This window comes from Borostomias antarcticus (genome assembly GCF_949987555.1).
Source record: "Borostomias antarcticus genome assembly, chromosome: 22".
Lineage (NCBI taxonomy): Eukaryota > Metazoa > Chordata > Actinopteri > Stomiiformes > Stomiidae > Borostomias > Borostomias antarcticus.
The window spans coordinates 5,626,546-5,653,295 of record NC_140255.1 but is presented as its reverse complement, the minus strand read 5'-3'; the positions used below and the strand labels follow the sequence as shown (position 1 = coordinate 5,653,295).

At 47.5% G+C, this 26,750-nt stretch overlaps 2 protein-coding genes across 3 annotated transcripts in view; one reads left to right on the top strand and one right to left on the bottom strand.

Moving 5' to 3' along the window:
* Positions 1-1,997, top strand: part of erbb2 (erb-b2 receptor tyrosine kinase 2) — a 64,257-nt gene extending 62,260 nt beyond the window's left edge. Inside the window, exon 27 of the mRNA XM_084456710.1 lies at positions 1,649-1,997. Coding sequence (XP_084312836.1) covers positions 1,649-1,986 — 338 coding nt within the window. The 3' untranslated portion in view covers positions 1,987-1,997. The remainder of the gene's footprint in view (positions 1-1,648) is intronic.
* A 12,435-nt stretch (positions 1,998-14,432) lies between these two features.
* The window catches only part of elac2 (elaC ribonuclease Z 2), a 25,429-nt gene continuing 13,111 nt past the window's right edge, over positions 14,433-26,750 (bottom strand). For both annotated transcript variants that reach the window (XM_084455821.1, XM_084455820.1), the window contains 8 exons: positions 26,400-26,538; positions 21,603-21,641; positions 21,064-21,173; positions 20,385-20,484; positions 20,134-20,254; positions 17,116-17,194; positions 16,495-16,639; positions 14,433-15,310 (listed from right to left, as the gene is read on the bottom strand). In XM_084455821.1, coding sequence (XP_084311947.1) covers positions 15,062-15,310; positions 16,495-16,639; positions 17,116-17,194; positions 20,134-20,254; positions 20,385-20,484; positions 21,064-21,173; positions 21,603-21,641; positions 26,400-26,538 — 982 coding nt within the window. In that variant the 3' untranslated portion in view covers positions 14,433-15,061. The remainder of the gene's footprint in view (positions 15,311-16,494; positions 16,640-17,115; positions 17,195-20,133; positions 20,255-20,384; positions 20,485-21,063; positions 21,174-21,602; positions 21,642-26,399; positions 26,539-26,750) is intronic.

Sequence of the window (26,750 nt, the reverse complement as noted above, 5' to 3'; positions counted from 1 at the left end):
CGCTTGCGCAAGCAGTTTCACATACAGCTGCGCTGGTTGGAGCGAACGTGTATGTATGTATGTGTGTATGTATGTAGGCTATGTTAGATCTCATACATACACACGTACACACACACATACACACACGATCTTGTAATATTTGAACAAGCAACCCTTCGTGGTACACGTGACAGACACACATACATACATACACACATACACGCACCACTGAGCTCACAACACAAACACTCATTCGGTCACGTGAGCTCCCCCAATCACTTAAAGTGCGATCGAACTACCGCGCATGTGCACGTTGTTTTGTAGTGAGCTGCGCTGTATAACGCGAACGTGTGTGTATGTGTGCGTGTATGTATATACGTACACACATACACACATACATACACGTTTTAAGTAAGCTTTGAACAAGCAACCAAAGTGGCACTTTTCACACCCCATACATTCCACCCACTCGAGTGAACGAATGAATAAATGAACGTGTGTGTGTGTGTCTGTGTGTGTGTGTGTGTGTGTGCATCTAATTTTTCACTATATTTTTCACTCACACACACCTTATCTTTGCTAAAGATATATGCAAATCCCAGTGATTGGCTGATTCCCTAACTATGTCTTTGCAAGGATAAGGTGTGCGTGTGAGTGTGTGTGCGTGAGTGCGTCTATAGACGCACACACAGACACACACACACACATACTCACACACAGACCTGTGAAACGTGGCACTTCCCACCCCCCATACACACATCTATCTGTCTGTCTGTCGCTCACTATGCCTCTAAAGCTGCCTTTACACCATTGCGGAAAAAATGACTGCGGTACGGTTCTGAAAAGACCGGAAGTCATTAATTTCCTATGAGAGTCTGCAGACCGCATGCGACAGGGCTCCGAGGGATGCGGTGCGGACAAAATTCCGCTCCGGTGGACGTCTGTATGCGTTCAAAACATTGAACTCATCCGGCAAATCCCAGTCCGGCAGTACGACCGGAAAATAGTGTTGCTATGGTTTTGGTAAACAATGGTGTGTGTAAACAATGATAGATCGCTTTCTTGTCACTTTACTTGAATAATTTAATGTTATAAACTATATTGTTTTCCAAACAGAATTAACAAGCCCATGTGATCTAGTGAAGCACGTTGTCAATATAACGAATATAACGAATATAACCAGACAATCTAGCCAGCATAGAGCCGGCTTCGGCTATGGCTAGTTAGCTAAAGTTAGCTATAAACTTCGTAGATTTGTCAAACTTAATAAATACGACACACACACAACCCAAAGCTGTCAAAATAGTTAAATATTGGTGTAAAATATTGGTGTAAAATATTTTTTCCACAGACACATTTTGCTACAAAGTCTGTAACCTTTTAATATAGTTTGACAAATTTGTACCGCTTCGATGTCCGCCATGATTGTTGACAGATTTACTCACTGCTCGGTGACGTCGACACCCGACGTATTGTCCGCCAGTTTCAGTTCCCCACATCCGAAAGTTTCTGGGATGGTGTACGGTGGTACGGGGTGTCCACCAGGGTGCGGATTGTGGAAACCGGAGTCATTTTTCCGCAATGGTGTAAAGGCGGCTTAAGACCCTTCACACACACACACACAGATACAACCATGCCTCTGAGACTCCTCCCCTTCTCCTCCCTCCAGAGTACGTGAACCAGGATGTAGCAGACCTCCGGCCGGGCCTCGCCGAGCGTCCCAGCACGTTGCCCCGCAAGGGCCACCATGAGCGCCGGCCAGCCAACGGCTTGGGCCCCGGACACAGCGTGGACAACCCCGAGTACCTGGTCCCCACACCCACCTCCCCCGCCTTCGACAACCCCTACTACCTGGACCTGGTGGCCAAAGCCAAGGCGGTGGCCGGGGGCGGAGCCGGCGGGGACAGTGTCGGGGCTCCGCCCAGGCAGGTCAACGGGTTCATGACCCCCACGGCGGAGAACCCGGAGTACCTGGGCCTAGCGGACACCTGGAGTGGTCACACCTGAGAGAGCGGGGGGGTGGACACCTGGAGCGGTCACACCTGAGAGAGCGAAAGAGAGAGGGGGGGGGGGGGGGGGGCGTCTGTATCACCAGGTCTGACAGTCAACCACCCAGTTCAGTGGAACGTCCGCAGACGGGTGTGAGGTGAGGCTCCTCACTCCCTGGTGTCCACGCAGACAGGGGCTGCTCTTCTGCAGTGACCTCTCTGTGCCAAAAAAGTTTACACAGCCTCTGAAACAAGAATAAATACTCTGCAAGAAAAGAAAATTCTCAAGTTCTGAAGTTCTCAAATCCACATGGTACTAACAGGAAGAAAGTGGTTTTGGATCAGTTTTGTGATAAATGAGAGAATCCAAGTAACACTGGACTGGCTCAATGAATATGGAACATTATGTTCTCATTATTATTATTATTATTTTTTTTTTTTTTAAGTGATCCTAGTTTGTGGTTGTTTCTATGTGAATCGATTTCCTCTCTCTTTCCTCTTTGTAGTCAAACTAATAGGATCTTTCTTGTCTTCCTGGCATGTGTGTATCAGGATATGCATGGGAGGGGATGTTTAGTATTCTGGTCAGTAGCTCTCTTATAGTCCTCAGGCAGTTTGGTACAATCAGAGCCATTTTATTTGACCATAGAAAAGTCCTGACTGACCATCTGGACGCACCGGTATTCTCCTATGAAAGAGAGAGGTTATGTACGTAGAAGACAGAGCCATTGTGTCGAAGGAATACATGTGTGTCCGTTTAGAAGCTGCATGCATTTACGTGTGGCCTCAGAATGGTACATGTTGGACATGACACAGGCCATGGGCACTAATACTGTTGGTTTATGTCTGGACTTGCTGGTGAAATGTTCTGGTAACGTTCTTACGACGTTTAAAAACACCCTCTCAAAATGGTACTGTGAGGAATCGCTCCCTGTTTCTGAAAAGCAGTTAAATCATGAAAACCAGTTCAATCGTGAAAATGCTACGATTTTTACATTGTTGTTTTTTGAAAGGTTATTTGCATTTTAATTTATGTTTTGTACAATGCAATATTGATGCACTGTGTAATCGTCTACGTGGCATTGTAACAATGGGAGGCTTTCACTGTGGCTGAGGCACATACTCAACTGTACCACACAGGAGACCACACATGGATATATTGCTGCGCTTGTATATTTTGAAACAATATTTTAAATATACTCGGCCCTAAAATTGGAAAAAAACAAAACATGTTTTGTTGCAATACACTATGATGTGTAGAAACACTGTGAGTGTGACTCTGAAGAGGGGAGTTAATGAGTGCATGGTTGAGATTCCTCCGGGGAAGACCTCACTGGCATCCTAGTTAATAATCAGTTTCTTCTGACTGTTTCCTGTGTGAACGGCTGTGGCTGGAGTCAATAGACACACTGTTCTGCTCCCATAGAGGAAGGTCAGCAGCCCACCGGTAGACGTGCTATTCAGTGTGTCAGGCCTTTGAAAGAGAGGGGCACGGGATTTTCTGGTGTGAAAGTTGGGGGATTTGGCAGAGGGGGGGGGGGGGGGTTGCAGGGTTCCTTCCCTCCTTCCTCCCTTCGCTCCTTCCTTCCTCCCTCCCTTCCCTCCTTCCTTCCTTCCTGCATTTTTAACATGTGTGAAAGGATCTTCCTGACAGAAAGTCAACAATTTGCCTACATTTGATTGTCAATGTCAGTTTGTCACAAATCCAAATTGCTTTGTGATGAATGATATACATACCATATTTATGGTTATATTTGTTTGGTACTCTTGGAATCAAATGTACATTGACATCCCCAACTTTTCACTGGCAATTAGTTTCCCTAAGAATCTCAAAACAATGAGTTGTATGTCCGGCAGGTGGGCGGGTTACAGTGTTCTTTGAAATATGTAGCCTACTATTTTGTCCCTTAGCCACATTGTCTTGGACTGGGTGCAGGGAATGCAGGTTACTGTCTGTCTGTCTGTCTGTCTGTCTGTCTTGCAACCTCAATACAGGCTACTTGCATCTTGATGTCCTCAACTGGATCTATGCAGTTTACAGTGATTGTCAGCCAATATGTACACTTAAAAAAAAAATCATGGCCAAAAAGCGACAATCAGCCAATTTAAAAGACTTTAGACAATATATCTTTCCTGCAGTGTCTCCCCATTGACAGATCTGATATTGATGCTTGAAAGAACTTCCAGAAAAAAAAAAAAAAAAAAGCTGAACACTGAACCAGTGGCGACACCCAGAGAGATACAGTTCTCAGGGGAGGCACAGTGTTCTGAAAGCATCACCAGTGAATCAACACTGTAGATTCAAACTAGCAACCCCATGGATCAGTGTAGATTCACACTAGCAACCCCATAGATTCAAACTAGCAACCCCATGGATCAGTGTAGATTCACACTAGCAGCCGGGTGGATCACTTGGAGAGGTTGAGTCTGCGGTTGTGAAAAGCAGACGGGCTGCATTGCAGACTGACTGCCCAGCAGACTGACTGCCCAGCACAGCAGATCTGTGATGTAGACTATCCGTCCATGTACCATGACAAGTGGACTGTTGCACCGCTTTGACTCATGTAGGTGTTCTCAACCACGACCAAAGTCTACAGCACCTCTCTCCCAACTCTTCTCTCCATCAGTGGTGGACGATACCGTCAGAGGCACATTGAAGGAATTGTGAAAATAATTGTCTGTACTTTCTTTTTGACAAAATTGTATCTTTTGTACATGTGAGTACTTTTATATGAATTTGATGGTTGGTCTGATTTTAGTGGGAAGGTGTTTAGACCTGTCAGGCATTTGATATGAGCCTAACGCCCTGGGGCTGGTTTTACATATACTCATGAGACTGACCAAGAACCCCTTTCAATGGAGAAAAGATCTGTTTTTTAGGCTAGGACTGGGATTCACCTGTGTGAGAAAGTGGCTGATGTAAATGTCGGCCATATTCAGTAAGGTGCGCGGACAAAGGCTTTCTTCTAGATGGATGGATGGGCCATGACCAGTACATGTACAGTAGCTTCACTGGACACAGATGAGGGTCAACATGTAAGCGTATTTTATAAAGAAAATAAAAAGTGTGCCTTTTGTATGTAATAATTCTTTATACAACATTGGTGCCTTAATACATGAAAACCAATTTCCTGTTTGTGTCTGGTGTGAAAATTAATTGACCAACAAAACATATTGTACCCAGGAAACACTCAGCCCTGGTCAATCACGTATCTCCAGGGGTGGACTTAGGACCCATTAGGCTAAGGTAGGCAATTGCCTTGGGCTCCCAACCTAAAAAGGGCCCCATACACACCACATAAATGTATAGTTAAAATAATAATAATTTCTTTCTAAAAATCCATACGGTAAATGGCATCAGAAAGCTTAACAGACCTTTCCTATTCAGGCAGCAAGTTCCACCCCCCACCCCCTAGTTACTGTTGCAATGCCCCACAAGCTTTGGAGCAAGTTAATCAAATATCCACTGAACAGCACATACCTGATGATTCTCTGACAATATTGCTGTACAGTTTGTTATTTGCCAAATGCCACTACTGTGTCTAAGAGAGTTACAGAAGGGCCTGAACCATTTTACACAAGGATGTATCCACAAGATTTGGATTTTGGACAGAGCAGGTGACAACATAAGTGTGACAACACTAATACTCGTAGCGAAGACACGAAGCGTTACAGGAGAATCCTCCTTCGGCTGGAGTAGCACGTAGTTGATGAAGATGGTGATAACCGATAACCTACCCTACTAACACAGTACGTAAAACTGACGGGACACATTGGTGTAATTGTGGTAACTTTGCGACGTCACCAGCAGCGGACCTAGCTGACACCTAGCTGACACTTGCCTTTTCAGTCGCAAAATAACCAAAATAGCCGTCCTTAAGTACACTGTAAGGGAACGTAGCCGCCACTGCTGCTTAAATCCGTAACTACGATGTAATTAAATAACGTGACAATGTGGTTAGATCACAGTCCCAATCTGACTTTATTGGAAATGTGTCACAGTGGGTCAGAACATTTGTAAATTACTTAGGTTTTAAAATACATTTTGAAGTCATACAGTTACAGAATTGTAATAATGAGGAGAAATCCTGCATGTCTGTTTTGTGTGTAATTTCTCATTTACAGTTAATATTAACACTAAAGATTTGCAGTCTAGGCCTAATAAAAATAATGATAAAAAATATATTGTTCGAAGTTACATATTAGACCGTTAGCCCCCCTTTCCTCCACCGTGAATGTGCCATCCCAGTATTATTTTGATATTTTTTAAACTCACCTTTGATTGGCTCATTTGACATTTTGCTGGATCTGAAGACCAACAGCCTTACAGATAGACGCTGACAGCAATTAAGCCACAGTTGTGATTCTGACAGCCGTTCAGGTACATCCACCACAATGCCGCCTCCCCCTCCGAAGAGGATGAGGGATATCAGGAGCTTTTGCTCCGCAACTGTAAGTAACGTTAGCGTTAGCTAGGTTAGCTAGTTACTGGTAAACTAAGTATCTAACGTTAGGCAGTAACCACATGAAAACCAGCTAGGTTGGTGCTAGCTAATGTTACCTAAACTAACATCACTTGTCTTTCCATTGTGGCAAATTATCAACTGCTGATTCTGTCTAGCTAGCGAACTGTTAAGATGGCTTCTATCATACTGTAACATTAGGATTGCAGCAACTATTACATTATCATACATTAGCTGCCCATCAGAGATTTAATTGAATGGGACATCACGCGCTCACAAGTAACGACTGTTAGTGTCAGCATTGAATACTAGCCGATAGGCTATTAGCTAGCTATAGCTTTGTCAAACCCAGCTAGACGTGATGCTAATTTTCACCATATTAAACTCCCATTAACTTATGCTAAAAAATGTCAGTGATATTAAAGTCGTAAGTTTTGATATAAAATAAATACATTGTTTTAGCCTGACAGGGGTTCTTGTTACAATTATAGGGGAAACTGTACGTTATCTAGAGGTTAGCCAGCCCGTGAGAGCTCTTAACGTTAGTTTTATGAGGGCTCAGGTCTGTAGTTCTTTATACAAGCCTGTCCCTGTGTAGCCTGGTTTCCTACAGTTATTAGCTAACGTATACTTGCCAACTGGAATCTCATAATTTTCCTCTTACTATATTGGCTGGAGGGTGTTTTAAACAAAGTAGTGTATGTTGAAGTATTTTTTTCCCCCCAACTATGGTATCGAACTGGGCATCCAGGATTGTGGAATTTCACAATAGGTATTGCCTACTGTCTGGTATTTTGTGACTCCCCTAATGGACAGATATATCAATGTATGAGTTGAATGTCAGTTTAAAAATCCAATGAAAATCTAAATTTTAATAAAATCATTTTTATGCATGAAACACAGCAGTAGAGAGAGAGAGAGCGGAGATACACAGCAGCAGCCGAGAGAGAGTGGAGGGACGCGGCAGCAACCAAGAGAGAGAGAGAGAGAGAGAGTGTGGCGGGACGCAGCAGCAGCAGAAGTCGAGAGAGTGGAGGGACGCAGCTGCAGGCAGGATGTGATACACTAAGAACATTGTATTGGTATTATTCAATTTCATAAATATATGAATATTTAAGAGGTTTAACCTCTCGTCCCCAGCAAAAATTGTGTATGCAGGCTACACTGTTATATGGTCCCTACCAATGTTGAAACCAAACCTACGCCCTTGTGTGTACTATACATCATGTAACCAAATATGCTGTAGCCTCAAGACCAGTGTCTTCTGGTTGAGCTTGCCATCTAGTGGTTGACATATGTAATTACAGTGTAATTGAGAGCAAGTGTGTATGAGAACTGTCAATAGTCTTAATGTCCTGCTCTTTAAAATTTAGAAGTTGATCCTCTATTTTGTTCTCTCTCTCTCTCTCTCTCTCTGTGTATGTGTGTGTGTGTGTGTGTCAGGGTGTGGAGGTTATGCTGACAACAAGCTTGGAGCGGTGTCGCCAACGGGTCACGGAGAAGCCATCATGAAAGTCACACTGTCCAGACTCATCCTGTTTAACATGGAGCAAGGTATCTTACACACCTGCACGCTGATGCTGACACACACACACACACACACACACACACACACAGGGAAGGAAATGGTCTGGTCAAATAGATTTCCCTCCACATCCATCAATTCATCTCTTCACCCATCGACACTTTCCATTCTTCTACCCACCCACTCACCTCGTTCATCCGTCTGACCGGTCCTCACCCATGTTTGTTTCCGCAGGTCTCCCAGCGGAGGCGGCCGCTGACCAGGCCCTGGCCTACATGAGGGAGAGGGTGGGGGGCTTGGGGGGCGTGGTGGTGGTGGACCCCAGGGGGGTCTGGTCCGCCCGCTTCAGTAGCCTGCAGATGGCCTGGGCAGTGGCCCAGCAAGACACACTCCACTACGGCCTGTACGCCGGAGAGCAATACACACAGAGGATAGACGACCTTCTTTAATACACACACACACACACACCACCACAACGTACACTGGGGAAGACTGCATAGTATAGGTGATCCGTACTAAAACACACATGCGCGCACCCCCCCCCCCCCCCCCACACACACACACACACACACAGCTGACTGATGCTCTATTACAAACTGTATGCTGAGGAAGACACCCCCCCACACACACTGTCTCACACACACATACAGTACATACATACATACACACACATGCACTCACACACACCAAATCAAATCAAACTTTATTTGTATAGAACATTTCATACACAGAGGCAACACAATGTGCTTAACAGAGAGCATTAGGGGGGTGGGCATAGGTCCCACCCCTACATAGGTCCCCCCCCCCCCCCCCCACACACACACACACACACACTGTACATTCACACACATGCACTCACGCAAGCACAAGCGCGCACACACACACACATACCTTCATGTGCACTATTAGAGCCTGTATTCACTGTTTTGTAAGTCTTAACATGAATCAGTGTAGCAAGACTAAGTATTATCACAGTGTCTATAGTCAAGTTTGAAATAAATTACACCATGTGTTTTAACCAGTGGAAATAACAGAATCTAAAAAATGACAATAAAGCTTGATTATAAAACAAAAATCCTCTCCCATGTAGAGTGACCATTACTGACACATTCCGTATACGGTTTGAGACACACTCACAAAGCAACATCTGTCTACAGCAATGTCCGGTCCAACTGTAAGCCCAACACCAAAACAAGAGCAAATATCTATCAATCAATCAATCAATCAATCAAAGCTTTATTTGTATAGCGCATTTCATACCCAGAGGCAACACAATGCGCTTGAGACATGAATACAATATGAGACATGAAACAAAGTGGGTGCCATGATTTTGAGTGACATGGAACGATGTGTGAATATGTATTTTAATATGGTAGTAATGCAATGGGAATGTCCTCCAAATTACAATAGACCAAAATTAGCCTTTGGGTTCTTGCTTACAACCTGTTAAAACCACAGTTGGGTTGTTAATAATAATAAGAAATGGTAAATAATACAGCCATGGTACATACTGTATCATGTTTTCTAGATGAAGTTAACCGTTTAACTTAATTTGATATATATCATTTACAGATTGCAACTGAAACTCTTGCATCACTTAACTTAGCTCTGCTTTTCACCATTTTACCTGAGAGATATCGTATTCAGACAGACTGTCAAAGATGATCTGATACAGGTATAAGAACACACTGCTATGGAACGATCTGCCATGTTGCTTCCTCTCATCCTTCATCAGTGAAGGCAAAGAAAAAGCCACTGAATCTGACTAAATGGACTACATGACTTTTACCGATAGATGGAGGATTTGAAGTGGGATCTTTGTCTGTTAGCTGTTTGCTCTCTGTGGGTGAATATTAATGGTGGAAGTCTTCTCCCCTTTGCTGACACGGATCATACTTAATGGTTAAACAGTGAACACCTTTCCTATACTGTATGTTTACATGTGTCCACTAGGGGGTGATTCTGATCTGGACTACTGTAATAAACCTTGTCCCTGGCGTGAGGATGTATAGAGCCTGGACACTTCTACTGTGTCCACGATGAGGAGAGCAGGAAACCGTAAAGTACCAAAATCAACACAATCTTTATTTATGGACAATTCATGATCCAGCCAAGCTGCCAGCACACAGGTACTGACCGCTGGTCCGGCCTCCATCAGAGTCTGCTAGGGAGGTGACCGCTGGTCCGGCCTCCATCAGAGTCTGCTAGGGAGGTGACCGCCGGTCCAGTGCAGTGAGGGTCCATCTCCACAAGCACGGGAGAGCCTCGTCCCCCAGCTAGCAAGCGGACAGGAGCACTCCTAGATTCCCTGCTTTCTCCGCCCTGCCTAAGAAGAACCTCTCCCTATACGTCCCACTATCATTTCCGATTTCAGAACGAAACTGTAACATATAGCCTAGGCTATTTGCGGGACATCGACGTATTCGTTGGCGCATTCGTAAAAAACATTTACACAGCCGAATATATATTCACAAACAACAACTTCTGCGTAAGGAATGTTGACATAAACCCATTCTTACGTCTCGTCATTCTCAAGTCTCGTCATAATATCGGAGCTATAACGTGAGGGAATGGATGAAGGACTTAAAACAAATTGATAATAAGGACTGTATATTGGAACATTTTGACAGAATATTGAATAGAGAATATTATTTAAAAAAGAAAAGGGCAGGTGTTCTGGGGAGCCTATACCCACGCCCTAGCGGCATATCTCAATAAAGACTTTTTAACTTTTGGCAGTTGCTTTATTTTGAACGGGAGAATATTATTATAATATTAACGCCAAATCCAGGATACTCGATACACCTTCATCACACCTGTCTGAAAGTACAAATCAAGTGATTTACAGTGATTTTAGAAAGTTGGTGGTTTTGTCAAAAGAGCCTTGCAAACCGTGACGTCACAGAGCACCCTTGTGACGTGGGCCACGAGGGGTATAAAAGCCAGAGAGCGACAGAGGAGGAGCAGCCAGAGAGAGAGAAGCCAGAGAGCGACAGAGGAAGAGCAGCCAGAGAGAGAGAGAGGGGGACGTCTCTCTCAGTGGGCCAGAGAGAGAGAGAGAGGAGAAGGAGGTATCATCTTGACATCTGGGCTGGTCAGAGGTGGAGGTCTGGTCAGAGGGTGGAGGGCTGGTCAGAGGGTGGAGGGCTGGTCAGAGGTGGAGGTCTGGTCAGAGGTGGAGGTCTGGTCAGAGGGGGAGGGCTGGGCAGAGGGGGAGGGCTGGTCAGAGGGGGAGGGCTGGTCAGAGGGTGGAGGGCTGGTCAGAGGTGGAGGTCTGGTCAGAGGGGGAGGGCTGGTCAGAGGGGGAGGGCTGGTCAGAGGGGGAGGGCTGGTCAGAGGGGGAGGGCTGGGCAGAGGGGGAGGGCTGGGCAGAGGGTGGAGGTCTGGGCAGAGGGGGAGGGCTGGTCAGAGGGTGGAGGTCTGGTCAGAGGTGGAGGGCTGGTCAGAGGTGGAGGGCTGGTCAGAGGTATCTCCTTCTCCTCTCTCAATCTCTCTGGACCACTGAGAGAGAGTCAGGGAGACTCTCTCCTCTTCCCTGGCTCCGAAGAGGATCGGCGGTGGAGGCGGTGGAGGTGGCAAATTTATAAATAAATAAAAACCGATTTTAATCATAAAAACTGATTCTGATTCTCATTGTAAGCTATAGTGTTTTTATTAAGATATCCATGTTAGCATATAGGAGTACTGTTACTATAGTTACTGTTAGCACTTCAGACTTAGGGGCTGGGCAGCCTCAGCTGGAGACCAGACCTCCACCTCTGACCAGCCCTCTACCTCTGACCTCCACCTCTGACCAGACCTCCACCTCTGACCAGCCCAACACCTCTGACCAGCCATCCACCTCTGACCAGACCTCCACCTCCCCCTCTGACCAGCCCAACACCTCTGACCAGACCTCCCACTCTGACCAGACCTCCACCTCTGACCAGCCCTCTACCTCTGACCAGACCTCCATCTCTGACCTCCTCCGCTGTCAGACCAGGTGTGGTACAGTATGGATGGATTGGACAGAGACTTGGGTGCTCTTACCGACACCGACACCCCATCTCCGACTGGTGATATGAGTGCAAACACAAGTCCGGTTCAAACCTGCTCTCCCACCCGTACATCAACTGGTTTTGCCAGGTAAACACATTTGTTTGTGTTCTATACAGCTCTGGGAATAAAGGTATGGGTGTATTGCATGTGTGTCTTAGAGAGAATGCCTCATAAGTAATTTATTATAAGGGCATCACTATTTTCCCCCACACCTCCTAGACGTAGTTTAAAAACAACCCTCCTCTATAGAGGATGTGTGCATATTATCATATTTGAGACATCAATCCAAATAGCCTATTATAGGGTTGGTTTTGTTATCCAAATAGCTATGGGCAGACAAATGCCATTTGTCATCATGGCACAGAGTTACATAGGTCTTAACAGAAACATTGTGTAAAACATACAGTAGATTCAAGTTGCTCATTCTGTTCGCTGATCACCTGTGGACATAACCATTGTCAGGTGAGTTTCCTCCCCCGTCAAATACTGCCAAGCCTGATGATTGATAAACCTTCGCGAACTTGTGAACAAAATAAATACCACATACGAGCAAATATAACCTGCTCCGCTATAATGAAACTGATAAAACTAAGATGCCTGGATAAAGAAATAATTTTTCGAAACGATATATTTGACAGAATCAGTATTCTATGCAAGATTATAACGCTCGTTAGCTTGAAGCCCGAACTCGCCCACCCAAGCAGATGAACACGCGGAGGCACGCGGACACGCGTTAATTCCCGACGGGCCCCATGGTGACCATTCCCGCGCGGGATCATTTTCACGGACTGCGTGCGCATATCTTGGTGTAGCTCGGCCGTTAGTCACAAGTGAGGATGGACTCGATGATGGATGTGTAGCCTATCATCATTGCCTTTGGCATGTTGAATTTCTTCAGCTGCCTCAGGAAGTGTATCCTCTGTGGTGCTTTTTTGGTAGGGGAGCTGATGTAGGCTACTACTCGGTTATAAAACTACCCTGGAAACACAGTAGGCTACAGTAGTAGCCTACCGTCCCACACCGTGAAATACCAGCGCCACTCTGCATCACAAACCGAGTTCTGTTGTACGTCATCATACGTCTGGAATCCATCTCTAGTGATTCTAGAATAGTTCGTCAATCGTGACAGAATGTCTGAGTGGTACCTGTTAAAATGGCTTATTACCATGGACACAGCTCCCTCTAGTGGTCGATGTAAATATTACACCATGCAGAACCGAAGAGTAAACAGCAAGATTGAAGACAATAAAATATACAGTTGAAGAGCTGAAACTATACAGGCATGCTGACAGTCTGGGGAAAACATCTCTATAAAACTGTTGAATTATGTCCCATTGAGTCCCAACATCCACCACTCTAGCCTACTGATACCCCAACATGCCACTCAGGGGAAAGAGGAATGTTATTTAGCAGTGAACTCGCTCCACCAGCCAGTTGGAACACCGATGGAGATGTAGGCTGTCGGAACTGCGCAGATTATTAATTTTACATCAAACCCGTGCCCACGCCGAGACCGCCGCTAGCTCGGCCCGGCATGGGGAGAGACCAGTGAATATGTATATCATCATCATACCGGGAGAGAAGAGCTGCTTGCGCTTAATATCCCATCTCTCAAGGCTACGTCCACAGACTAAATCACTTCAACAGGGAGACACACCCATCACATGGAGCTCAGTGGCGTCCATGATTCTCTAGGACCTCCCTCCGACAGTCACAACTACAACAGTTTTAGGTCTGTCTTCTGTTTGTCTTCTGATAGTAACTATGCAGCTATTGTTGTGTGTGTGTGTGTGTGTGTGTGTGGAGAGTTCTAAATGGCATTGGCATTCATAGCAGCAGGTGCATCAAATTTCACCAGAATGCAGGAAATAAAGTGTTTGACGCTTAAAATCCCCAGGGGAGGACAGATTGCCACGACACCATAGATCATTATAGTAATACTATGATAATGTTACAGTGAATGTTGGCTATAGTTTTACTATAGTAATAGTATGTCACCAACAGGTAACGAGCATCCAGCACTTAAAACAGACAAATACAATCAGGTCCTATTGGTGTAAATGTGTGAAGGACACAAACCATAGATTAAAGCCCTAAACTAGTCTATAGGCCTATACATGTGATGCAAACAGGCTCAGTAGATGTTTCTATATCATTTTAAATACTCTTTCCATATAGTTTAATGTTTTCTTTGAAAAATGCAATGACACAGGCCCACTGTGTTCAGATTGGTTTACCAGTATTCTTACTATAGACACAGGCCCACTGTGTTCGGATTGGTTTACCAGTATTCTTACTAGAGCCACGTCGCTATATTGCCAAATGATCCACTCAACAGCTACAAATATTGACATATTTAATGTGCCAAATTGCTTACAAAAATCATACTGCCATCTATTGTCTCTCCTTACGTAAATTTTTCATGTCACTGGTGTTTCCTCTAGGATCTCCCTTCAATAGTCTCCCACGGCCTTAAGGGACAGCACGCTGTTTATTACCACGGCCTTAAGAAGGGACAGCACGCTGTTTATTACCACGGCCTTAAGAAGGGACAGCACGCTGTTTATTTGGTTTGAACCGTTTTGTCCATCATGTCAGTCATGTGGTTGATGCATCAGAGTGACATTAATGGATATCATGTGGTCGTGCTTCATTCTTCAAAAGAACACTGACAGACTGTTCCATTTATTAGGCTACTTTGTGTTCTACAGTATGAACACAGCAATGGTCACCTCAGTGAGAGAAGAAACATGCTTCAATAACAGGCAATGGAAACACAGCAAATAAAAACCTCTCACACCATCCTATCCAGCAGCCTTCTTCACACAAGTCTCACGTCATTTCATTAACTTAAAAAGCAAACTTGTTTCATGATAATGATCACTTAAAGGATCACCACTCTCTTTGAAATTTGATGTCACGTGACCCTCAGAGGGATTTCAGGGTGTGAGGTCACGTGACCCTCAGAGGGATTTCAGGGTGTGAGGTCACATGACCCTCAGAGGGATTTCAGGGTGTGAGGTCACGTGACCCTCAGAGGGATTTCAGGGTGTGAGGTCACGTGACCCTCAGAGGGATTTGAGCCTCTTGGTTCCCGTGTCCTGCAAGTCGTCCTCCTGCCCTCGCTTGGCACCCCTCTCTGATTGGCTGGTGGCATCGGGCGTCTTGGGCTCCGCCCCGCCCTCGAAGCCCGGACCCCTCATCTGCCGGAGCTCTCTCCTCTCCCTCCTCTCCTCCATCTCTCCGATCTCCTGGGCGAACAACGCTTTGAGGGCCGGGATCAGCCTGGGGAGCACTCTGAAGTCCCCAAACCGCATCTGAGGGGAAGAGAGGAGGGAGGAGAGAAGGAGAAGAGGGAGGGGAGGAGGAGAAGAGGGGAGGAGGGAGGAGAAGAGGGAGGAAGAGGTAGGAAAGAGAGAGAAAGCAGATGGGAGGAAAGAAGGGGAAACGTTGAGACGGAGGAGAGACAAAGCCAGAGGGGGAGGAGAGGGAGGGAGAGGGGGAGGAGAGAGAGGGAGAGGAGATACGAAGCCAGAGGGGGAGGAGAGAGATGCAGGATAACCTAGAAGTAGAGGTCTTCTCGGGTCTAAAATGTGGACCCGAAACCGAGATGGACCCGAGACATTCGTTCCGAGATCCGACTAAATCCGATAAGTTCTTTAAAATATGTATACCGGACCCGATTTTGTCCGAGAGCAGGACTAGGACAGAGACCCGAGACCCGAGTCGGATCGGGTATTTTACGGATCCGACAGGCAGTAGTAGCAAGTAGCCTAGTAGCATTAATCGCTTAGGCTGTCAGGGCTGTTGGCTTGCATGCTGTTGCATCACAGTTGGATGGAATTGCGATTTATCCTCTCAATCTTGACAGGATCAATCGCTGTTTTGTCAGGCTGTGATGTGGCAGCATGGAAATGAAACGGCCGTAAATAAATAAGGCTACACAAAGCTGCCACTAGGTTTGACCTCTTTATATTCATTTTCTTTCAGCTTATTTTTCACAAGGTATGCTACTGGTGGTGGCTGCCGTGTCTCCGCTCGCGTCGCGGCCACGGTCTCACTGAATTCGCGTCATGTGTTTCTCTTGGGTATTACGCATAATGATAAACAGACCCGAGGTAATAGAAGGATCCACCCGAACCCAATTGACCATAATAAAAGCGTGGAAATGTGGACCCGGACCCGTACGGGTCTCGGGTCCGGTTCGGGTCCTCTGGGATTTACCCGACCCGTGAAGACCTCAACCCAGAAGCTGTTCTCAAGCTACAGGAAGCAGACGCTTCGGTAACACAGAGCAATAACATGGTTACACTTTACTACACTGTATAAAATGTAACTTTGATAACTGAATCTTCCTTACATTCTAGAGAAACCTAACCTGACCAAGATTTTTTTTTACCTGGCTACAACGTAGAAAAATACTGTAGTCCTCTTCAAATGAACAGTACTAAGGAAAGTCGTCTTCCAATTCCTGACCAAATAAAGGCTTGTAGCCACGCACCCTCATGTGGTCGAAGGAGATCCCCACGCGGTCGTTGAAGTCCTCGCTGAACAGCGGGATCTTGGCGTAGCGCTGGCTGAAGTGGTTGAGCATGATGAACTCAGCCTGCATCTTCATGCCCATCCCGATGGCCTGGGACGTGGTGCTGGGACCGGGAGGGAGAGGCGGAGAGAGAGAGAGAAGGAGAGAGAGAGAGAGAGAGAGAGAGAGAGAGAGAGAGACGGAGAGACAGAGAGAAACAGATTCACATGTTAACAAGCCTGTCTCCTACTGTATCACAGGTGGGATTTGAAACACTGAAAGCGCATAACACACCACTACCCATGTCCACTAAGTGGAGCAGATTGACTGGGCCGGCGCCAGCCGGTTTAAGCCGGATATAAACAAGAAGCAAACTGGCTGTTCTCATTGCAGGAGACGCTCTGGAGGACGATCAGCACACGCAAGCAAAAGCAGAGACACGTCCATCTAACCTGCAGGACGAACAACACTGATACTGAGACAAACGTCTATCTAATCTACAGCCAGACTAACATAGGATGAAGTGAGAGACTGTCCAGTCAGATGTTTGTTGCTGTGTAATTGCTGTTGGCTGTAGTGATGTAAATGTCCTGAGCTCACCTGTGGCGTTTCTCCACAGCTTCGTCCTCCAGCCCGTCCTCCAGCGTGGCTTCGTGAATCAGCAGCGTGGCGTCGCGCCCTGGAGGAAAACACACAACAACATTACAGTTCACATTCCAGCCCTTCAGCAAGGCTTTTATCCAAACACGTGGGGTGTGAAGGTTAGGGGTCGGGGGGAGGGTTGGCTCAGTGGAACCCATCCCAGGTTAGGGTCAGGGATATGGTGGAACCCGGGTTAGGGTCAGGGATATGGTGGAACCCGGGTTAGGGTCAGGGATGTGGTGGAACCCAGGTTAGGGTCAGGGATATGGTGGAACCCGGGTTAGGGTCAGGGATGTGGTGGAACCCAGGTTAGGGTCAGGGATATGGTCGAACCCAGGTTAGGGTCAGGGATATGGTGGAACCCGGGTTAGGGTCAGGGATATGGTGGAACCCGGGTTAGGGTCAGGGATATGGTGGAACCACCGCCTCGCTAGCTAAACCCTTGCAGACCTCTCTTCCTGTCCCCACAGGAAATCAGCTGTAATGCAGCCTGTTTAACAGCTGTGGTGTGGTGGGGGGGGGGGGTTAGGGGTAGAGAAGAGCAGTGTCTGCAGTAATAGTAATGAACTGGTGAAGAACATGGACCCAGGGTGTCCAGAGGGAGGGGGTCACATGGACAGAACAGCCTCTCCAGCAATTTAGCTGTAGTCAGTGAGGCCGGCTCCCAGCGGAGTGGTTTCAGAGGTGATTCATGGCCGGCTAGCAGGACGGTCGATGGCGTTAAGGCCCGTCTGGAAGAGGCTGCCCAGAACTGTGGATGAGGTGTTCAAAGCCTAACCTGCTCACTTTAATATGAAGCTGATTCACTCTTACGTCTTCCTTTCCGGTGGGGATTGGCCTCCGCCAGGGCTGCGCTTTGTCACCAATCCTGTTTGTGATTTTCATGGACATGATATCGAGGCGTAGCCGTGGGGAGGTGGGTTTGCAGTTCGGTGAGCTGGGGATCACGTCGCTGCTGTTTGCAGATGATGTGGTCCTGATGGCATCATCTGCCTGCAACCTCCAGTACTCTCTGGATAGGTTCGCAACCGGAGTGTGAAGCGGCTGGGATGAGAATCAGCACTTCTAAGTCTGAGGCCATGGTTCTCAGCAGGAAACCGGTGGTCTGTCCGCTCCGAGTAGGAAATGAGTCCTTACCCCCAAGTGAAGGAGTTCACGTATCTGGTAGGGCTGCTCGATTATGGCAAAAATCATAATCACGATTATTTTGATTGATATTGAGATCACGATTATTTAACAGGATTATTCATTGAATTTCTTAACAAATCAAATTATACATTGACTTTGATAACAATTAACTTATTAAATGTTGACAGTGGCTTTTCATTTTAAACAATGTTCTTTGGATTAGATACATTTCTCCCATGGGAGACAAATAGTGAACCTTGACCTTGATAAATAAATAAATAAAAGTGCCAAAACTGATAAATGAAGAAGCTTTAAAGCACCGCCACCACCACAGAAGAAGACTACCTCGGAAAAATAATTTCACTAGGACAGAACGCATCTAAATAACTTATTTAATGGTAGCGCCGAGGCTTCAAAACCCAGCATTTGTTAAAATAGACCCTTTTGCTTAGGTAAGTGAAGTTTCATGTTTATCTGACACTTGTAAATATGAGCGCCTCTCCTAAATAGGCCGACACCGATTTATTTTGACGGCAAAGTGAATGGACCGGCAAAGGACTGCGACAATAGGACTGAGAAGGGCTGCTTTGAGGGGCAGCTACGACTGCGTAGCAAATTTTACACACCGTGTCAACTTAGTCCAAATCTGTCTCCGCGAACCCATAGTGTTTCCACACCACTGACGTTGTTTTAGCTCTCTTGTCCACCTCTCTTTCGGATGCCATAATCTTCTTGTTTTGTTTGAGAGGAGCATGCGTGCGCCTCGCTTGACAACTCGTCTTGCCAACTCGTCTTGCTCTGAACTAAAGTGTTTGTTTTGGGGCTTTGGGGGTTGGGGGAGGGGTCAAGCACAGTATGTGTAGGGTGCACTTGATTTGTGCAAAATCGTTTTATGGCGATTATTTTGTTTTAATGATCGTTGACAGCCCAAATCTTAATCTAGATTAAAATCCGATTAATCGAGCAGCCCTAGTATCTGGGGGTCTTGTTCACGAGTGAGGGAACCATGGAGAGGGAGTTTGGCTGGAGAATCGGAGCAGCTGGTGCAGTTCTGCAGTCGCTTTAAAAGAGAGCTGAGCCAAAAGGCAAAGCTCTCGATCTACCGGTCTATCTTCATCCCCACCCTCACCTATGGTCATGAAGGATGGGTCATGACCGAAAGAACGAGATCACGGATACAAGCGGCCGACATGAGTTTTCTCTGGAGGGTGGCTGGGGTCTCCCTGAGAGATCCGGGAGAGACTCGGAGTAGAGCCGCTGCTCCTTTGCATCGAAAGGAGTCAGTTGAGGTGGTTCGGGTATCTAGTGAGGATGCCTCCTGGGCGCCTCCCTAGGGAGGTGTTCCAGGCGTGTCCGGATGGGAGGAGGACCCAGATGATTACATCTCCGCACTGGCCTGTGAGCGGCTTAAGATTCCCCAGGCAGAGCTGGTTGATGCTGCCAGGGAAAGGGATGTCTGGGGCCCCCTGCTGGAACTGCTGCCTCCGTGAACCGACCCCGGATAAGCGGATGAAGATGGATGGATGGATGGATGATTTACTGTCATCAATCTCTTTGGTCTGCTCATAGCATATAGCCTACACTTAACGTCCAATTTTGGCATGGAGATTGCTTGTCTATTGATTAGACAAGTGATCAATATACTACTCTTTGAACTTGTCAACATTCACAAATAGTGTTATTCCACACTGCCACCATGAATGATTGCTACTATCACAAACGACTATATCTAGTTGTGGTGTTAAATTTGTTCAGTCAGCAATAAAATCTTTTTTATTTTTTATTTTTATTTTTAAAAGGTGGGGTTTGACCCCCGCCTGCTAACTGGGCGTGGCGAGCAGGACTGACCCATGTGTGCCAGGCTGTCGCTGGGCATGGTGTCTCCAGAGAAGACCAGCTTCCAGCCGGACCGGTGCCTCAGGCTGCAGGCGAAGGCGTTCTTACAGTGGCGCACCGCACACGTCTGGAACTACAGGAGGGGCAGAGGGACAAACATCCTCAGGAACAGACATACAGGAACAGCCGTACAGACACAGACAGACAGAAACAGACCTACAGATAGGGAGGGCTCAGGAGAAGGTTATCATATCTCTTCGTACCTTTTCCAGGTCAGACTTCTTGAGCATGGCTTGGATGAAACTCTTGGTCTTGTACTTGGGGACCTCTGACCCCTCACACAGGAACTTGTTAGGTATGATGCTGGAGGGTCGAGATGAAGAGAGGAGAGACCAGAGAGTTAGTTCAGATGAAGAGAGGAGAGACCAGAGAGTTAGTTCAGATGAAGAGAGGAGAGACCAGAGAGTTAGTTCAGATGAAGAGGAGAGACCAGAGAGTTAGTTCAGATGAAGAGAGGAGAGACCAGAGAGTTAGTTCAGATGAAGAGAGGAGAGACCAGAGAGTTAGTTCAGATGAAGAGAGGAGAGACCAGAGAGTTAGTTCAGATGAAGAAGAGAGACCAGAGAGTTAGTTCAGATGAAGAAGAGAGACCAGAGAGTTAGTTCAGATGAAGAGGAGGGTTCAGAGAGTTAGTTCAGATGAAGATGAGGGTTCAGAGAGTTAGTTCAGATGAAGAGGAGGGTTCAGAGAGTTAGTTCAGATGAAGGAGGGTTCAGAGAGTTACTGTAGTTCAGAGGAAGGTGAAGGTGTCGGATATTTAGGCGTTGATGATACAGGTGGTCCCATCAGAAAGGGAGTACCGATGCTTATTTATAGTTTGTCAAATTGGGATGTTTGTGTGTGTGTGTGTGTGTGAGAGAGAGAGAGAGTGGGCAGGCATACTTGATATGGCTGAGGATCTCCTCACAGTGGTCATGGTACTGGTTGAGCCAGGTCATCATCTGGACCGGGGCCACTAGGTAAACCGGGCTGAACGCCCGGCCTAGACTGGCCTGAGATCAGAGAAAACATGGTAAACATGCTGAACGCCCGGCCCAGACTGGTCTGAGATCAGAGCAAACATAGTAAACAGGCTGAACACCGGTAGAGTTTCATCTTTATTTAACCAGCCAGGCCACATTTTGGGGGGGATGCTGGTTCCCAGCTGGCTTCTGGTAGCAACACTGTAACTGAACAAAGCCTGGCGAACCACCCTAAATGGTTCACCCCACTTCACGTTTCCCTAACTCATCATAATTCCACCATTAAATCCGCTGAGAATAATACCAATAGTGGGCTGCGCGATTTAAGGATGGATTTGCCAGGATAGGCTGGAGAAGCTCCTGCCTAAACTGCCCCCTTGTGGCTGGTCCAGTGTTGGGTTCTGTAGCAGGGGAGAAAGTGTGATGAAACAGATGAATCAGAAAGATGTGGTTACTCACCAAAGCTCTGTCTCTCTGGTACAGGATCTTCAGCAGACCCTGAAGAGAGGCAGAAGCAAACAAACATCAGGATCCTTCTGGGCCATTCAGTCCACTACTATGACTGCATGACAGTTAGCGTGTATTATTGTATTATATTATATTGCACTGTACTTTAGATTGCAATTCTTGCACTTTGCCTTCAGCACTAGATTATGCTCTTAGGCACTTGTTTTAGAAAGAAGATGCACTTGTGAATTCTGGCAAGTAGTAGTACATGGGCTCTTCCTACGTTAAATGCAATTATTGTTAGTCGCTTTGGATAAAAGCGTCTGCTAAATGACTGAAATGTAATGTAATGTACCATGCGTGAAATATTTGTGTTAATGTAACCGAGTGAATGGTGAGTCCTCGTAAACCCCGGTGCAGTGAGTGTAGTCCTCCGAGGTCATTGTAGCGAGTAGCTGGTGAAACTCACTTCTCTATTAATATAATTATATAGGATGTGAAAATTCTTGACATAGTTGTTAGCACATCCAACTTGCGAGTGCAAGGTTGCAGGTTTGCATCCCGACCTGGAAAATTGCTTAACATGGGTCAAACGAAGGAGAAACACGACACAGACGAAAGTACCACATGTACATTAACTCAACCAATACAGATGTAGTGGTAGAGGTGGTTCTAGCGTGTGGTGGTAGAGGTGGTTCTACTGTGTGGTGGTAGAGGTGGTTCTACTGTGTGGTGGTAGAGGTGGTTCTAGCGTGTGGTGGTAGAGGTGGTTCTACTGTGTGGTGGTAGAGGTGGTTCTAGCATGTGGTGGTAGAGGTGGTTCTACTGTGTGGTGGTAGAAATGGTTCTACTGTGTGGTGGTAGAGGTGGTTCTACTGTGTGGTGGTAGAGGTGGTTCTAGCGTGTGGTGGTAGAGGTGGTTCTCACTGTGTGGTGGTAGAGGTGGTTCTAGCGTGTGGTGGTAGAGGTGGTTCTAGCGTGTGGTGGTAGAGTTGGTTCTACTGTGTGGTGGTAGAGGTGGTTCTAGCGTGTGGTGGTAGAGGTGGTTCTACTGTGTGGCGGTAGAGGTGGTTCTCACCGTGTGGTGGTAGAGGTGGTTCTAGCGTGTGGTGGTAGAGGTGGTTCTACCGTATTGTGGTTCTTGCGTGTGGTGGTAGAGGTGGTTAGGTGGTTCTCACCATGTGGTGGTTCTAGCGTGTGGTGGTAGAGGTGGTGAGGTGGTTCTCACTGTGTGGTGGTAGAGGTGGTTCTCACTGTGTGGTGGTAGAGGTGGTTCTCACTGTGTGGTGGTAGAGGTGGTTCTCACTGTGTGGTGGTAGAGGTGGTTCTAGCTTGTGGTGGTAGAGGTGGTTCTACTGTGTGGTGGTAGAGGTGGTTCTAGCGTGTGGTGGTAGAGGTGGTTCTACTGTGTGGTGGTAGAGGTGGTTCTACTGTGTGGTGATAGAGGTGGTTCTAGTGTGTGGTGGTAGAGGTGGTTCTACTGTGTGGTGGAAGAGGTGGTTCTAGCGTGTGGTGGTAGAGGTGGTGAGGTGGTTCTCACTGTGTGGTGGTAGAGGTGGTTCTCACTGTGTGGTGGTAGAGGTGGTTCTCACTGTGTGGTGGTAGAGGTGGTTCTCACTGTGTGGTGGTAGAGGTGGTTCTACTGTGTGGTGGTAGAGGTGGTTCTACTGTGTGGTGGTAGAGGTGGTTATAGCGTGTGGTGGTAGAGGTGGGTCTAGTGTGTGGTGGTAGAGGTGGTTCTAGCGTGTGTTGGTAGAGGTGGTTCTCACTGTGTGGTGGTAGAGGTGGTTCTAGCATGTGGTGGTAGAGGTGGTTCTACTGTGTGGTGGTAGAGGTGGTTCTAGCGTGTGGTGGTAGAGGTGGTTCTAGCGTGTGGTGGTAGAGGTGGTTCTACTGTGTAGTGGTAGAGGTGGTTCTAGCGTGTGGTGGTAGAGGTGGTTCTACTCTGTGGTGGTAGAGGTGGTTCTACTGTGTGGTGGTAGAGGTGGTTCTAGTGTGTGGTGGTAGAGGTGGTTCTACTGTGTGGCGGTAGAGGTGGTTCTCACCGTGTGGTGGTAGAGGTGGTTCTAGCAAGTGGTGGTAGAGGTGGTTCTACCGTATTGTGGTTCTTGGGTGTGGTGGTAGAGGTGGTTAGGTGGTTCTCACCATGTGGTATGTTCTAGCGTGTGGTGGTAGAGGTGGTGAGGTGGTTCTCACTGTGTGGTGGTAGAGGTGGTTCTCACTGTGTGGTGGTAGAGGTGGTTCTAGCTTGTGGTGGTAGAGGTGGTTCTAGCGTGTGGTGGTAGAGGTGGTTCTACTGTGTGGTGGTAGAGGTGGTTCTACTGTGTGGTGGTAGAGGTGGTTCTACTGTGTGGTGGTAGAGGTGGTTCTACTGTGTGGTGGTAGAGGTGGTTCTACTGTGTGGTGGTAGAGGTGGTTCTACTGTGTGGTGGTAGAGGTGGTTCTACTGTGTGGTGGTAGAGGTGGGTATACTGTGTGGTGGTAGAGGTGGTTCTAGCGTGTGGTGGTAGAGGTGGTTCTCACTGTGTGGTGGTAGAGGTGGTTCTACTGTGTGGTGGTAGAGGTGGTTCTACTGTGTGGTGGTAGAGGTGGTTCTAGCGTGTGGTGGTAGAGGTGGTTATACTGTGTAGTGGTAGAGGTGGTTCTCACCGTGTGGTGGTAGAGGTGGTTCTACCGTATTGTGGTTCTTGCATGTGGTGGTAGAGGTTGTTAGGTGGTTCTCACCATGTGATGGTTCTAGTGTGTGGTGGTAGAGGTGGTGAGGTGGTTCTCACTGTGTGGTGGTAGAGGTGGTTCTAGAGTGTGGTGGTAGAGGTGGTTCTACTGTGTGGTGGTAGAGGTGGTTCTACTGTGTGGTGGTAGAGGTGGTTCTAGCGGTGGTAGAGGTGGTTCTACTGTGTGGTGGTAGAGGTGGTTCTACTGTGTGGTGGTAGAGGTGGTTCTAGCGTGTGGTGGTAGAGGTGGTTCTACTGTGTGGTGGTAGAGGTGGTTCTAGCGTGTGGTGGTAGAGGTGGTTCTACTGTGTGGTGGAAGAGGTGGTTCTAGCGTGTGGTGGTAGATGTGGTTCTACTGTGTGGTGGAAGAGGTGGTTCTAGCGTGTGGTGGTAGAGGTGGTGAGGTGGTTCTCACTGTGTGGTGGTAGAGGTGGTTCTTCTGTGTGGTGGTAGAGGTGGTTCTACTGTGTGGTGGTAGAGGTGGTTCTAGCGTGTGGTGGTAGAGGTGGTTCTACTGTGTGGTGGTAGAGCTGGTTATAGCGTGTGGTGGTAGAGGTGGTTCTACTGTGTGGTGGTAGAGGTGGTTCTACTGTGTGGTGGTAGAGGTGGTTCTACTGTGTGGTGGTAGAGGTGGGTCTACTGTGTGGTGGTAGAGGTGGGTCTACTGTGTGGTGGTAGAGGTGGTTCTAGCGTGTGGTGGTAGAGGTGGTTCTACTGTGTGGTGGTAGAGGTGGTTCTACTGTGTGGTGGTAGAGGTGGTTCTAGCGTGTGGTGGTAGAGGTGGTTCTACTGTGTGGTTGTAGAGGTGGTTCTAGCGTGTGGTGGTAGAGGTGGTTCTCCTGTGTGGTGGTAGAGGTGGTTCTACTGTGTGGTGGTAGAGGTGGTTCTAGCGTGTGGTGGTAGAGGTGGTTCTCAGTGTGTGGTGGTAGAGGTGGTTCTAGCATGTGGTTGTAGAGTTGGTTCTACTGTGTGGTGGTAGAGGTGGTTCTAGTGTGTGGTGGTAGAGGTGGTTCTAGCGTGTGGTGTTAGAGGTGGTTCTACTGTGTGGTGGTAGAGGTGGTTCAACTGTGTGGTGGTAGAGGTGGTTTTAGCGTGTGGTGGTAGAGGTGGTTCTACTGTGTGGTGGTAGAGGTGGTTCTAGTGTGTGGTGGTGGAGGTGGTTCTCACCGTGTGGTGGTAGAGGTGGTTCTACTGTGTGGTGGTAGAGGTGGTTCTAGCATATGGTGGTAGAGGTGGTTCTACTGTGTGGTGGTAGAGGTGGTTCTAGCATATGGTGGTAGAGGTGGTTCTACTGTGTGGTGGTAGAGGTGGTTCTCACCGTGTGGTGGTAGAGGTGGTTCTAGCGTGTGGTGGTAGAGGTGGTTCTACCGTGTGGTGGTTCTAGCGTGTGGTGGTAGAGGTGGTTAGGTGGTTCTCACCATGTGGTGGTTCTAGCGTGTGGTAGTAGAGATGGTGAGGTGGTTCTCACTGTGTGGTGGTAGAGGTGGTTCTACTGTGTGGTGGTAGAGGTGGTTCTACTGTGTGGTGGTGGAGGTGGTTCTAGCGTGTGGTGGTAGAGGTGGTTCTACTGTGTGGTGGTAGAGGTGGTTCTAGCGTGTGGTGGTAGAGGTGGTTCTACTGTGTGGTGGTAGAGGTGGTTCTACTGTGTGGTGGTAGAGGTGGGTCTACTGTGTGGTGGTAGAGGTGGTTCTAGCGTGTGGTGGTAGAGGTGGTTCTACTGTGTGGTGGTAGAGGTGGTTCTAGCGTGTGGTGGTAGAGGTGGTTCTCACTGTGTGGTGGTAGAGGTGGTTCTAGCGTGTGGTGGTAGAGGTGGTTCTAGCGTGTGGTGGTAGAGGTGGTTCTACTGTGTGGTGGTAGGGGTGGTTCTACTGTGTGGTGGTAGAGGTGGTTCTACTGTGTGGTGGTAGAGGTGGTTCTACTGTGTGGTGGTAGAGGTGGTTCTAGCGTGTGGTGGTAGAGGTGGTTCTACCGTGTGCTGGTTCTAGCGTGTGGTGGTAGAGGTGGTTAGGTGGTTCTCATCATGTGGTGGTTCTAGCGTGTGATGGTAGAGGTGGTGAGGTGGTTCTCACTGTGTGGTGGTAGAGGTGGTTCTCACCGTGTGGTGGTCGGCGTGCATGTGCGAGATGAAGACCGTAGAGATCTTGGAGAGAGCCTCGTCCACCCCGTCTCCATAGTGACGGCACAGCTGGCCGAAGGTTCCCTCTCCACAGTCCAGCAGCACAGACTGGCTGGGGCTGGAGGGACGAGATACGGACTATCAACACACACACGCAGGCACGCACACACACACACACAAATATACACACACACTATTTCAACACACACAAACACTTTCAAACACACACATTCTCAAACACAAACAGAAAAACTAACTAACTTACTCTCTCTCCCTCTCCCAGGTCTTCGCCGTGTCTTAACCCTGACCCTGACCAGTACCTGATATTAA